This window comes from Hemitrygon akajei, chromosome 11 (assembly GCF_048418815.1).
Source record: "Hemitrygon akajei chromosome 11, sHemAka1.3, whole genome shotgun sequence".
Classification (NCBI taxonomy): Eukaryota; Metazoa; Chordata; class Chondrichthyes; order Myliobatiformes; family Dasyatidae; genus Hemitrygon; species Hemitrygon akajei.
Genome location: NC_133134.1, coordinates 164,264,732 through 164,280,183, shown reverse-complemented (window position 1 = coordinate 164,280,183; position 15,452 = coordinate 164,264,732). Strand labels below are relative to the sequence as shown.

The window sequence follows — 15,452 nt, the reverse complement described above, 5'->3', positions numbered from 1 at the left end:
GTAAAGAACCCCACCATTGAGCGCATCTACACAGAGCAATGGTGCAGGAACCCCTACAACCTATGAGCTCACTTTCAAGGACTCTATAGCCCACATTCTTGATACTTATTGCTTATTTATTTATCTTCTCTTTTTATATTTGCACAGTTTGTTGCCTTTTGCTGCTTGGTTGCTTGTCTGTCTTTGTTGTGCACAGTTTTTCATTGATTCTATTGTGCTTCTTTGTAGTTACTATGAATGCCCACAAGAAAATGAATCTCGGGGTAGTATATGATGACATACGTGTACTTTGAACCTTAAGACGTATACTCACATGTTCAGGAACAGTTTCTTCTCCTCTGCCATCAGATCTCTGAATGACAATAGACAATAGGTGCAGGAGTAGGCCATTCGTCCCTTCGAGCCAGCACCGCCATTCAATGTGATCATGCCTGATCATCCACAATCAGTATCCTGTTCCTGCCTTCTCCCCATATCCCTTGACTCCACTATCTTTAAGAGCTCTATCTAACTCTTTCTTGAAAGCATCCAGAGAATTGGCCTCCACTGCCTTCTGAGGCAGAGCATTCCATAGATCCACAACTCTCTGGGTGAAAAAGTTTTTCCTCAATTCTGTTCTAAATGGCCTACCCCTTATTCTTAAACTGTGGCCTCTGGTTCTGGACTCCCCCAACATTGGGAACATGTTTCTTGCCTCTAGCATGTCCAATCCCTTAATAATCTTATATGTTTCAATCAGATCCCCTCTCATCCTTCTAAATTCCAGTGTATACAAGCCCAGTCGCTCCAATCTTTCAACACATGACAGTCCCGCCATCCCAGGAATCAACCTCGTGAACCTACGCTGCATTCCCTCAATAGTAAGAATGTCCTTCCTCAAATTTGGAGACCAAAACTGAACACAATACTCCAGGTGTGGTCTCACCAGGGCCCTGTTACAACTGCAGAAGGACCTCTTTGCTCCTATACTCAACTCCCCTTGTTATGAATGCCAACATGCCATTAGCTTTCTTCACTGCCTGCTGTACCTGCATGCTTACTTTCAATGTCTGATGAACAAGGACACTTAGATCTCGTTCCCCTTTTCCTAACTTGACACCATTCAGGTAGTAATCTGCCTTCCTGTTCTTGCCACCAAAGTGGATAACCTCACATTTATCCACATTAAACTGCATCTTCCATGCATCTGCGCACTCACCCAACCTGTCCAAATCACTCTGCATTCTCATTACATCCTCCTCATTTTTCACACTGGGCAATGAACCCATGTACCCTCCCTTACTATTTTTGCTCCCTTTTTGCACAACATAGTTTATTTTTTAAAATATATTTCTTTCGTGATTTATGGTTTTTAAAAAATATATTGCACTGTACTCCCTCTGCAAAACAACAAAGTTCATGACATACTTCATGAACTACAAAGTTCAGTGATATTAAACCTGATTCTGATTTGGCTGCTTAACAACATTAGTGAACCAGATAGGTATTTATACCAGTTTTGTGATTACTATGGTTACCAAACTTAAGATTTATTTTGGCATGCAAGAAATACTGTTCTGTAAACTATTATTGTCAGGTTCTTCAAAGAATTTGGGAGTCTACCCATTATGCAACTTAATTGCAACATTAAAGAAAAACGAAATAGTTCTCTTTAGATCAGGGGTTCCCAACCTGGGGTCTATGGACCCCCTTGGGTTAATGGTTAAGCTCGAATGCATAAAAAAAGTTGAGAAACCCTGCTCTAGATAAACTTTCCAAGAATCTCCAAATGCAAAAATTGTTAAATGTTTATTACCAGCAGCTTTAAATAATAATATGCTACTGTTGCTGGGATTCAAAGTTATCATTTAGTAATTCATCCCTGGATCCCTGTGTTGTTATTGCCAAACAAACTGAATAGCTGTAACTGCCATTAAAGCTAATGGAGCAGATTTCTGAGCCACAGTGAATACACACAAGTTTGTGACTGACCTTCAGATTTTTGTTTCACTGTTTTTTCAGTGACTTTGAGATCATCTTTTGCTGCTTCGATCTCCTGTCGTTTCCATTCACCTACACCGGAAATTCCTTTCTTACGTACAAAAAAAAGGAGATTGGCAGTGTGACATCAGAAGTGAACAAAGCCATCAGCCACACTCATACTCTTCTCCATTTAGGTTCCTATTGTACAGTAGTCCGAGTTCCTTATTCTGCAAAATATTGGAAGGATTCTGGACATAAAAATAACCTGTGGATTTTGGTTTACTGCACCGTCCCAAGTTAAATGATTCTTCTACTTTGAAGATCATACCTATTGACAGCACCTTTAACTCAGGTGCCAACTATTTTATTCCTTCCATCACTTTTGTACAGTACTTTGGTTTTCAAGGCTCTTAATTTGCCTTCAGATGACTTTAACACAAGGGTTCCCAACCTTTTCTATGCCACGGACCAATACCATTAAGTAAGGGGTCCAGGTTAGTAACTCCCTTTCATGGAGTGCAAGGGACTGAAGGGTGATCTAAAATTTTGTATAAAATTTAGAAGGAAGTATCAGGTTATCTGCTTTCAACTGCTCCTAGACTTTTTGCAAAGTAGATACGTACCCTAAACTTGTTGTACTGAATCAGGAGGGTTCTGGATTCCGCCATGGCATTTTCCTCCAACTCTTTCAGTTTCTCTACCAGCTTCATGTTAATATCCAGGAGGTTCCTGCTATACTCCTTGTATTCATCCATCTGCTTCTTTTTTGCTGTTATTAAATACTATTAAGCAGCATGGTTAAACATAAAGAGACTCTTGTATGAGCAACTGGATGCTCAAGGGAAGAACTATAGAAGAGACAATCAGCAACAAGACTCTTTAACACTAAAACTTCTACCTTGTGAGCTCTAAGCAAAACTGCAAGCCTGCCCTTTAAAACAGTTAACATATCCTCAAATATTTTTGGTTTTAAGCCCAGTGTTTGATCTGAGCAATGTAACATTGCCAGCCATGAGTATTGGCAGCCTGTGTGCTTACAGAAACCTGCCAGTGCTGATCTAAAATCACATTCTTAGAGGGGTCTTATTTTGTGGAATGGGGCTAGATTCACTAGTCTCTTCGGGGATGATGTCTGCTTCAAGAATACAATCCCAGGCCACTCAAAGTTTAATTGCCTGAGCGGAGAGCTAATGGATAGCTGTAAAATTGTTGAAGGACTTGACAGGATAGATATTGGTGGATATTTCCCTGAACTGAAGAGTCTGGGGTGAAGGACACAGCTTGAGAATAGATTTAAATGAGGCTGTTTATGACTGAGATGAGGAAAAATTCTCAACTCAGGGGGTGGTGAATCTTAGAAATTTTCTATCTTGGAAGACTGAAGAGAGTCAGTCATTATATTTTATGATGTCTAAACAGACATTGACAGAATGCCACATATTAAGGGCATATATGGATATGATGATAATGCTAGAAAACATGGCATTGAGTCATAATCTTGATGGAAGGGTAGGACAGGTTAAGACTTTATTTCATGAAGTGCAAGGGATTGAGGGGTGATCTAACATTATGTATAAAATTACGAGGGGCATAGATAGGGTGACTGCACAGTTGTTTCCCACCGCATCCCCTTGCCAAAGTTGAAGAATCAAGAGCTGAAGAACAGGGGAAATTTTAATAGGAACTTGAGAGACAACAAAGAGAGGTAAAAGTTCCACACAAAGAATGGTGCATATGTGGGACAAACTGCCAGAGTAAGGGGTTAATCAGGAATTGTACATACAAGTAACTTAACTTTACATTAATATTTCTGTTCAAGTACAAGTCAGGCTTAAAGGAATAAACTTTGAATGGATATTAAAAATTACTTAGTTTACTAATTATTTTAATGCTTATCTACAGATAAGCCACATAATGTAGGAAAATTTTGGGTTTCACATTATTTGATGGTGACTGGCATCAGTGGGCTGTGTCAGAAGAAGCAAGATTAATCAGAACTGCAACCCTGGTCTAGGTGGTGTTGTAGGTGTATAAGATCTCAATGAGCACAGGAGGAATCCATTGTACTCCACGGTGTAGTATCCTGCCAAGACACATGATCATGTAATGCCCATGTGTGCAACTTACTGCAGGGTACTCAGCAGAGGAGTTAATGCAACATCCTAGAAAGATGCTTAGAACCAATACCCTTCATCAGTCTTGATGAAGAGTCTCAAACCAAGTCATTGACTGTTTATCCCCCTCCATAGATGCTACCTGACTTGCTGAGTTCCTCCAGCATTTTGCATGTGTTGCTCCAAATTTCCAACATTTTCAGAATCTCTGTTTATCTTATGAGGACAACTTTTCTTCAATGGGCACACCTTCTATTGACTGACAACAAACACAAAATGCTGGAGGAACTCAGAAGGTCAGGCACCATCTATGGAAAGGAATAAACAGTCAACGTTTCAAGCCAAAACCCTTCATCAGGACTGGAAAGGAAGTGGAGAAAAGCCAGAACAAGACTTCCGCTGACTGCTTACTTCAGTGTCACTCAGAAATGCAGGCATATATATTGATTCAGTATATAAAATAAAAAGTGGTCTGCAATACTGCCTTTCACTTCCAGTGTATACAGAAATACAGCATTATGAAAATTAATAATTACCTTAAGTATATAGATTTTTTCTTTTAGTTCCATGTAGCAGGCATTATCTGCACTTATTTTTTTTCTTGTATGCCATGGATAATTGCATTTCTTTGAACAGGACTTCTCAGCACAGAGCTGAGCTGAAAAAGATCAAAGCTTCGAGATTACAGGCATTAGATCTGATATTTTAGTGGTCAATCCTTTCTTTTAAATGAATGAGTTTCAAACATATCCCTCCTCGACAGCAGGGGTGGACAAGAACAACGGGTGTTAAATATGAGCATGCAGAATACATTCAAGTGTATGTGTGTCTATGACGTTGCTCAAAAAGCAATGAAAATCCAACGCAGTTGGAAACATGAGACAACTTGAATACCTCATATCCTTGCACAACCAGTTAACTCAGAACAGCAGCTAACAAATAATCTATTAACATGGCAGCATCCCATCAATTATTTGTGATAAAATATATTTTTTCTGACCCAAAAGTTTGGATCCACTCAACCCCGGATAACCATGTCACTGGCTAGTGACTACTATTTTACAGGACATATAGTTACAGCCTGCCCCAAAGCTGAAGCTGTGAGCAGTTTTCAAATGAGCTACTCCACAACAAATGAGTGCACTCATTGGGGAAGTTCTCTAAGCGGGTGGAAAAAGCGATCAAAGTGGTTAGGATAGGGAGAATGAAATTTCCCTAGACTGATTTCAGACTAAGGATTTGAAATACCTTCCCACTTTATTTGCTCTTGTGTTGTTTTCCCCTTGTCCTTCTTCACAATCTTCCAGTGATTCCCTAGAGCTTCTGGTAGCCACTTGATAGGTGGAAGTGATGGAGTTTGCTCACTGTGTCCCTCTCTATGTCTGTCTGTCCCCTCCCATTGAACATAATCCTAAGGAAGACATAAATCAAAATTCAAAGTAAGTGTATTAATCGAAGTCTACATACAGTACTGTGCAAAAGTCTTAGGCACATCTGTACAGCTAGGGTGTCTAAGACATATGCATAGTACTGTACATTATGAATTTCATTACCAAATAATACTTAATACTACTGCGCTAATTCAAAAGCTAAGTACTCTTATTTCTGTTTCTCAACCCCACCTTCCCATTTTAATCAATATACAGTACTGTGCAAAAGTCTTAGGCACCCTAGCTATACATATGTGCCTAAGACCTTTGCACAGTACTATACATGTCACCATATACAATCTTAAGATTTGTTTTCTTGCAGGCAATCAAAGCACTGACAGTTGTAATTCAAAACAATTAACTTCCACAGTTCACATACAAGCTAGATGGTTCAAACCACACTCCAGTGTGTGACTAGATAAAATGGGTAGGCACATGAATGAGGTTTCAATGGACTGGAATGCTGCGTCACTGGAGAGGATGTCCCCAATAGTTTGAGGATTAGTTTAACTATTCAGATTGTTGTGAAAATGAAATACATGTAATCTCTGTAGGTCAATTAGTGGATTTGCTCTTGGATGATTATATAGATCCCCACAAAGGAATATCAAGTAGGTCTTTATAATTTTATAGCATAACAAAAAATAATTTATGCAGTTTCAATGCTGATACTTCTTTATACTCAATATAACCCACACAAATACCATGACAGCAAAAAGCTCAACTTTTTTGAGAAGCAACGAGGGAATTGATGACAAATTGGCTATCTTGAGTTTCATAATCACTAGAGGCTACCCATATGGAATACGAGATGTTGCACCTCCAACCTAAGCTTGGCCTTATCATGGCAGTAAAGAAGGCCATGCCTTTTACCACAGAACAAAGGTGCTTGATGGAAGGGTCTCAGCCCAAAATTCCCATCCATAGATGCTGCCTGACTTGAAGATCCTTGAGCATTTTGTGTGTGTTATTTTTCTAAGTTTCATGTTTGGATTTAAAGGTCTGAATGGATGGCTTCAATAATCAGAGGTCAACAACAGGAAGCTCTGAAAATCCAGTATTTGATTGTTTGGCATCTAGATCACTCATTTGTATATTAATTCCTCATTATCCAATACTCTAATACCATTTTTGCTGGTTTGACAATTTACAGCTTCTGTTTGCTGTGCTCCCTTTAAACTCATGTGGGCTCAAGTGTTTCCTGCTCTTTTAAAGCTCACCAAGTTGATTGGAGAAGTTACTATACTGCTGTACTCAGTGGCCACCAAATTAGGTATGCTCGTTAAAATAAATATTTAATCAGTTGTTGTTCAGAGCAAACATCAGAATAGGGAAGAAATGTGACCTAAGTGACTTTTGATTGTGGTGCCAGACAGGGTAGCTCAAGTATCTCAGAAACTGCTGATCTTCTGGGATTTTCACAAACAACAATCTATGGAGTTTACAGAGAATGGTGTGAAAACAAAATGCCTGTAAGGAATCTATCTGTATGTCCTCCCAATGGAATGCATGGGTTTTCTCCGGGCACTCAGGTTTCCTTGCACAGTTCAAAGTTGTACCAGTTAGTAGGTTAACCTGCCTTTGTAAATTGCCCCTTGATAAGGCTAGGATTAATCAGGGATTGCTGGGCGGCATGGCTCAAAAAGCTGGAAGGGCTTATTCCACGCTGTTTCCCAATAAATAAATTTATCTGGAATTTGTACTGCACTTCTCTAAACTAGTACTAGCTAGGTATTGCAACAGGCTTCAAAACCTTGATAATGCAAATGTTTTACTAATATTGGACTTAGAGTTCATTGTACTAGCTAGAAGGCTCTTTGGTGTTGTAACCTGATTCTGTAATTTAAAATAGGTCAACAAATTGCAACACTTTTGGTCCAGTACTTACAATCATACTAAGTTTCTTTTCTAAGGATTTCACAATACTGCAGTCTTCCGTTGTCGCCATCACCTTTCAGGGTCCTGTGGCTAACACAACAAATTATAGAATTATAATACGAGTGTTAGCAGAGAATCTATAGAAGAGCTAACTCACCCTTGATTGTTATTAAATTTTTCCCTCTGGGTCATTTATTATCCCACTGACATAAACAATATTAACACCTGGAAAATTTTGGGGCAGTATACTGGAGGTAAAAGTTCACTCTAATGTTCTCTACCTCACTTCTTTTTAGTTTCTGCCATGAATTAAGAATTCTCTGGACACAAAAAAAAATGCAACTGCTGATCTTTTAGATTTACAGTACTGTGCAAAAGTCTTAGGCACATATAGATGGCTAAGGACAGTACCATAGTAATTTAATGTATTGCACTGTACTGCTGCCACAAAAAAAAACATCTGATAAACGTGAGTGATGATAAAACTTGATTCTGATATTGTGGACTGAGAGTGGGAAGGGGGCAGGTTGATAGGAATCATGGTTGGGAAAAGGGGAAAGGAGAGGGGAGGAAGCAGGAAGCACCAGAGAGATATTCTGTGATGATCAAAAAACTAATTGTTTGGATTCAAATGACCTTGCCTGGGTGTGTATGCACCCATGCTACCTCACACCCTGGCACTCCTCTGCCACCTGTCCCATCACCCTCCCGCAGTGCTCCTCCTTGCCATTCCCAGCGTCCTTTGCTCCCACCAGATTTACAAACTTGTCCTCCGTTCCACATTGACAAATGCAGTACTGTGTAAAAGTCTTAGACATCCCAGCTATATATATATATATATACATTATACTGTCTTATATAAACATGCACTTCGTACTTTATGTCAACCTGTCAATCTTCAGGCCATACCACTAATATTATTTTGTGACTGTACGTTCTGGATTGTAACTATAAAGTGCTGTGTGTGACTGTATGTACGATTGCAAGAAAAGTTTTGTGAACCCTCTGCAATTACCTGATTTTCTGCGTTAATTACTCATAAAATGTGGTCTGATCTTCATCTAAGTCACAATAATAGGCAAACATAATCTGCCTAAACTAATAACACAAACAATTGTACTTTTCATATCTTTATCGAATACAGTTTTCATATCTTTAATCATTCACAGTCCAGGCTTGAAAAAATACGTGAATCCTTGTATTTAATAACTGGTAGAACCTCCTTTAGCAGCAATAACCTCCAGCAGCAATAACCTCCACCAAATGTAACCCACAGTTGCTGATCAGACTAGCACAATGGCGAGGATGGAATTTTAGACCATTCCTCCATACAAAACAGTTTCAGTTCATCAATATGTCTGGGATACCTTGCATGAACAGTGTTTGGACTCCGACTTGGCCATTCCAAAACATGAATTTTCTTCTTTTTAAACCATTCAGTTGTTAATTTACTCCTGTGTTTCAGATCGTTGTCTGGTTGCATCATCCAACTTCCATTAAGCTTCAGGTGATGAACTGTTACCCTGACATTCTCCTGTAAAATGTACTGATAAAATTTTGAATTCATTGTTCCCTCAATGATTGCAAGCTGTCCAGGCCCTGAGGCAGCAAAGCAGCCCCAAACCATGATGCTCCTTCCACCATGCTTCACAGTTGAGATGAGGTTTTGGTGTTGATGTGCAGTGCCCTTTTCCCTCCAAACATAGCGGTGTGCATTTGTTCCAAAAAGTTCAACTTTTGTCTCATCTGTCCACAGAACACTGTGGAACATCCAGCTGATTCTTTGCAAACCTGAGACACGCAGCAATTTTTTTTTGAGAGCAGTGGTTTCCTCCGTGATGTCCTTCCAGGAACAGCATTCTTGTTCAGTGCTTTTTTTTACAGTGGACACATGAGCAGAGACTTTAGCAAGTTCTAGAGATTTCTACAGGTCTTTTGCTGTTACCCTTGGTTCTTCTTCCCCTCCTTCAGTATTCCTTGTTATGCTCTTGGTGTGATCTTTGCAGAATGCCCATCCTAGGGAGAGTAGCAACAGTATTGAACTTCCTCCATTTAGAGACAATTTCTCTTACTGTGGACTGATGTACACTCAGGTCTTTAGAAATGTTTTTTGTAACATTTTCTAGCTTTATGCATCTCTACGATTCTTCTGCTAAGGTCCTCAGGGAGCTGTTTTGATCGAGGCATGGTTCACATAAACAGATCTTTCTTGAGAAGAGCAGGCTTTCAGTAATCTGACTTTGTGTGTCTTTTTATAGGGCAAGACACCTCTACAACCCACACCTCCAATCTCATCTCATTGATTGAAACACATGAGTCCAAACAGCTCTTGTAGAAGGCATTACCTCAGAGGTTCACATATTTTTTGAACCTAGACTGCGATTGTTTAAATGGTGTACTTAGTATTGACAAGAAATACAATACTTATGTACTGTTAGTTTAGACAGATTATGTTTGTCTATTATTGAGACTCAGATGAAGAGCAAACTACATTTTATGAGTATTTAATGTAGAAAATCAGGTAATTGCAAACGGTTCACAAACTTTTCCTTCAACTGTACTGTATTTTACAACTTGGCCCCAGAGGAATAACACCATAAAAGATAGGAGCAGAATTAGGCCATTCAGCCCATTGAGTCTGCTCCGTCATTTCATCATGGCTGATCCAGTTCTTTCTTAACCCCATTGTCCTGCCTTCTCCCCATAACCTTTTATGCCCTGACTAATCATGAACCTATCAACCTGTCCCTTAAATGCACCCAATGACCTGGTCTCCGTAGCCGCCTGCAGCAACAAATTCTAGGTGTTCTAAATACAGCTAAGCAAAGTATTTAGCTGTAAATGTATATGGTGAATGACAAAACAAAACTGAAGTTCGACTTGCTAATTACTCCTCAGAGCTATCACATTCTTCCTCTGGCTCAGACTACCTGTAGGATATTTTCACATTGAGCCTTTGATGCCCTTACTAATGAAGAGCCTAACAACCTCCACTTTATATATACCCAAAGACTTGGCCTCTACAGCTGCCTGTGACTATTCATGAAGCACAGAAGAAATAGTTTCGCAGTCAGTACACTGACGAAAGAAGGGAACAGGCTGCTTAAAACTGGACATGTGTATATAAGATACAGTTAATAGATAATCGAGCAGTTGAGGATCCTTTAAGCTTAAATGATAGAATGATGCAGTTCAATGTGCAACTGGCATTATTAAGCTGAACAAAACAAACCAGGAAGCATGAGGCATGAACTGGCTGTGGTAGATTGGAAAACTGAAGTAAAATTAAACAGTAAACAGATCATTAATAGGTATACCTCAATAATAAGTGTACCGATTTGGATACTTGTGAGGGATGACCTCCCAAGGGAATGCCACGGAAACTGGAATACTGGCACTGAGAATGGGTCCGTGGTGCAGAAGGGAAGAGGAAGAGGGGAGTGGTACTGATAGGGAACTCAATAGTCAGAGGATTAGACAGGGGATTTTGTGGACATGAATGGGACACCCGAATAGTATGTTGCCTCCCAGGTGCCACAGTCAGGGACATCTCGGATTGTGTCCACAGAATTTTGGAGGGGGAGTGAGAGTAGCAAGATGCCTTGATACATAGTGGTACCAATGATAATAAAAAGGAAAAGCAACGAAGTCCTGAAAAGAGAATTTAGAGGGCTAAGCAGGACCTCCAGGATAGTAATTTCTGGATTGCTACCTGTGCCACGCACCAAGGAGGGTAGAATCAGGATGATTTGGCAGATTAATGCATGGCTGATAAGCTGGTGCAGGAGACATGGCTTTAGGTTCTTGGATCATTGGGATCTCTTCTGGGGGAGGTATGACCTGTACAACGCACCTGAACCCAAGGGGGACCAGAACTGTTCGGGAGGGTTTAAACTAATTTGGTGGGGGCGGGGGATGAGGGGTGGGGTGGGACTGGAGTGATGGGACGGATGGTAAAAAAGCAAAGATAGCATGCAGTCAGAATGTCAGGAAGGGCAGACAGATGATAAGACAAATTTGCAGCCAGCAAGTTGAGTATAAGTACATTAGGCAATTAGGCATGCAGAATCAAAAAGGGTAAGAAATACAGCACTCAAAGTGTTATATCTCAATGCAAGGAGTATAAGAATTAAGGTGGATGATCTTGTTGCACTATTACAGATTGCCAGGTATGATATTGTGGCCATCACCGAATCATGGCTGAAGGATGGTTGTAGTTAGGAGCTGAATGTCCAAGGTTACACGTTATATCAGAGGGATAGGAAGGTAGGCAGAGGGTGTGGTGTGGCTCTGCTGGTAAAGAATAGCATCACATAAGTAGAAAGATGTGACATAGGATTGAAAGATGTTGAATCCTTGTGGGTTGAGTTAAGAAACTGCAAGTGAGGTCCCTGATGGCAGTTATATACAGGTCTCCCAACTTTAGCTGGGATGCAGACCACAGATTACAAAGGGAAATAGAAAAGGTGTGTCAAAAGGGCAATGTTATTATAGTAATGGGAGATTTTAACATGCATGTTAATTGGGAAAATCAGGTTGGTAATGGATCTCAAGAGTGAGTTTGTTGAATGTCTTTGAGATGACTTTTTAGAACAGTTTGTTGTTGAGCCTGAGGGGATTAGCTATACTTGATTAGGAGTCATGTAATAAAGGTTAAAAAAAACCCTTAGGAAGCAGTGACCACAATATGATTGAGTTCAACTTGAAATCTATTAGGGAGAAAGTAAAGTCTTACGTAGCAGTATTTCAATGGAGCAAGAAAATTATAGTCGTATCAGAGGTGATGGCCAAAGTAAATTGGAAGGAGATGCTGGCGGGGATGACAGCAGAGCAGCAATGGTGTAAGGTTCTGGGAAAAATGAGGATGGTGCAGGATAGATGTATTCCAAAAATGAAGAAATACTCAAACGGCAAAATAGTACAATTGTGGTTGACAAGGAAAGTCAAAGCTAATGTAAAAGCAAAAGAGAGGGCATAAAACAAAACAAAAATTAGCAGGAAGATAGAGGGTTGGGAAGCTTTTAAAAACCTACAGGGAGCAACTAAAAGAATCAATAGGAGGGAAAAGTTGAAATATGAAAACAAGCTAGCAAACAACATCAAAGTGGATAGTAAAAGCTTTATCAAATATGTAAAAAATAAAAGTAAGATGAGTGTGGATATAGGTCCGCTAGAAGATGAAGCCGGAGAAATAATAACAGGGGACAAGGAGATGGCTGATGAACTAAATAAGTATTTTGCACTAGTCTTCACTGTGGAAGACACTAGCAGTGTGTCAGATTTTGAAGGGTGTGAAGAAAGTGAAGTGAGTGCAGTTACTAGGGAGGAGGTGCTCAGAAAGCTACAACACCTAAGTCACCCAGACCAGATGAACTGCACCTAGGGGTTCTGAAACAGGTAGCGATAGAGATTCTGGAGGCATTAGTAATGATCTTTCAGTAATCATTGGATTCTGGCATGGAGCCAGAAGACTAGAAAATTGCAAATGTCACTCCACTCTTTAAGAGAGGAGGAAGGCAGCAGAAAGGAAATTATAGACCAGTTAGCCTGACTTCAGTTGTTGGGAAGATGTTGGAGTCAATTGTTAAGGATGAGGTTACGGAGTACCTAGTGACACAGTACAAGATAGGACAAAGTCAGCATGGTTTCCTTCAGGGAAAATCTTACCTCATGGACCTGTTGGAATCCTTTGAGGAGATTACAAGTAGGATAGATAAAGGGGATGCAGTGGATGTTGTATATTTGGACTTTCAGAAGGCCTTTGACAAGGTGCCACACATGAAGCTGCTTACCAAGTTAAGAGCCCGTGGTATTTTAGGAAAGTTACTGGCATGGTTAGAGCTAGGCTGATTGGTAGGAGGCAGTGAGTGGGAATAAAAGGATCCTTTTCTGGTTGCCTGTCAGTGACTACTGGTGTTCCACAAGGGTCAGTGTAGGAACCACTTTTTATACTGTACATCAGTAATTTAGATGATGGAATAGATGGCTTTGTTGCCGAGTGTGCAGATGGCACGAAGATTGGTAGAGGGGCAGGTAGTGTTGAGGAAACAGGTAGGATGCAGAAGGACTTAGACAGATTATGAGAATGGGCAAGAGAGTTGCAAATGAAATATAATGTTGGAAAATGCATGGTTATAGACTTTGGTAGTGGAAATAGATGTGTGGACTATTTTCTAAATGAGGAGAAAATCCAAAAATCTGAGATGCAAAGGGACTTGGGTGTCCTTGTGCAGAACATCCTGAAGGTTAACTTGCAGAAGAGTCAGTGCTGAAGGCGAGTAATGCAATGTTAGCATTCATTTCAAGAGGTCTAGAATACAAAAGCAGGAATGTGATTCTGAGGCTTTATAAGGCAGTGGTGAGGCCTCACCTTGAGTACTGTGAACTGTTTAAGGCTCCTTATTTCATAAAAGATGTGCTTAATTGCAGGGCTCAGAGGAGGTTCACAAGGATGATTCCAGGAATGAAAGGGTTATCATATGAGGAACGTTTGATGGCTCTGGATCTGTACTCACTGGAGTTCAGAAGGATGAGAGGGGATCTCATTGAAACCTTTCGAATGTTGAAAGGCCTAGACAGAGCAGATGTGGAAAGGATGTTTCCCATGGTTGGGGAGCCTAGGACAAGAGGGCACAACCTCAGGATAGAGGCCTCCATTTAATTCAGAGATGCAGGGAAATTTCTTTAGCCAGAGGATGGTGAATTTATGGAATTTGTTATCACAGGCAGCTGTGGAGGCCAGGTCGTTGGGTGTATTTAAAGCAGAACTTGATAGGTTCTTGACTGGATACGACATCAAAGGGAGGGAACTGAGGAGGGGGAAAAAGGATAGCCATGGTTGAATGGTGGAGCAGACTCGATGGGCCAAATGGCCTAATTCTGCTCCTATGTCTTATGAATTTTTACTTAAGTCACCCTCAGTTTAAAAACAAAACACACAACTCCTGTACGGTAAAAGCTCTCTGATCCATGGACAAGACCTTGGTGGTGGCAGGATATCAGAGCCTGAGGGAAGAAGCTTTTGGTAGTCCTAGTCCTGATGCTCCTGTACCCCCTTCCTGACAGTAGTAGGTCAAAGAGATTGTTGGATGGGTGGTAGGGACTCTCAACAACTTGAGGTCTAAAGATAGATTGGACAGACAGGGTGTTATCGGGAGATCTTCTCAAAATTATGAGAAGCAGAGATAGGGTAGAAAGTAAGAATAAGTCAAACACTAAAGGACATGCATTTAAGGTAAGAGGGGTAATATATGAAATAAACAGATACGGACGAACACACACACACACACACCAGGACTGGTCGTCTGTGTCCCTCCACTCCGACACCATTGTTGTCTGTTGCCACGGTAACCCCAGCGGGCCTGGAGGTGGCAGCAACATCCCTTCACTCACTCCTCCAGCAAAGGCCTGCCTCTTAGTGTAGGGGTTTCCAGCATTACACCCCGCTCCACCGACAGCTCCCGGCCCGAATCACTCACCAGTTCCCAACCGCAGCTCCACCGATCACCGGCTGTCCACCCGTTGGCACTGGGGTTGCGGAACCCCGTGATACGCCTGCGCATGCGCTGCCGGTCACCCCCCCCCACATCAACGCGCATGTGCGCCGGCGACACTGTGCCGGCTGTGCGCGCGTGCGCATTCTACATACCTTGTGTCATTTGACTTTTCCTCGACGCCCGGTGTTTAGATAGATAGATAGATAGATAGATAGATAGATAGATAGATACTTTATTCATCCCCATGGGGAAATTCAACTTTTTTCCAATGTCCCATACACTTGTTGTAGCAAAACTAATTACATACAATACTTAACTCAGTAAAAAATATGATATACATCTAAATCACTATCTCAAAAAGCATTAATAATAGCTTTTAAAAAGTTCTTAAGTCCTGGCGGTAGAATTGTAAAGCCTAATGGCATTGGGGAGTATTGACCTCTTCATCCTGTCTGAGGAGCATTGCATCGATAGTAACCTGTCGCTGAAACTGCTTCTCTGTCTCTGGATGGTGCTATGTAGAGGATGTTCAGAGTTATCCATAATTGACCGTAGCCTACTCAGCGCCCTTC

At 40.8% G+C, this 15,452-nt stretch overlaps 1 protein-coding gene across 2 annotated transcripts in view; it reads right to left on the bottom strand.

Moving 5' to 3' along the window:
- Nucleotides 1-14,965, bottom strand: part of c11h20orf96 (chromosome 11 C20orf96 homolog) — a 39,006-nt gene extending 24,041 nt beyond the window's left edge. The window contains exons 1-6 of one of the 2 annotated variants that reach the window (XM_073062146.1): nt 14,863-14,965; nt 7,395-7,474; nt 5,325-5,487; nt 4,613-4,734; nt 2,586-2,744; nt 1,972-2,071 (exon numbers count right to left, since the gene is read on the bottom strand). In XM_073062146.1, the coding sequence (XP_072918247.1) occupies nt 1,972-2,071; nt 2,586-2,744; nt 4,613-4,734; nt 5,325-5,487; nt 7,395-7,454 (604 nt within the window). In that variant the 5' untranslated portion in view covers nt 7,455-7,474; nt 14,863-14,965. The other variant, XM_073062147.1, reaches the window with a different exon arrangement.
- Between the last annotated feature and the right edge of the window lie 487 nt (nt 14,966-15,452).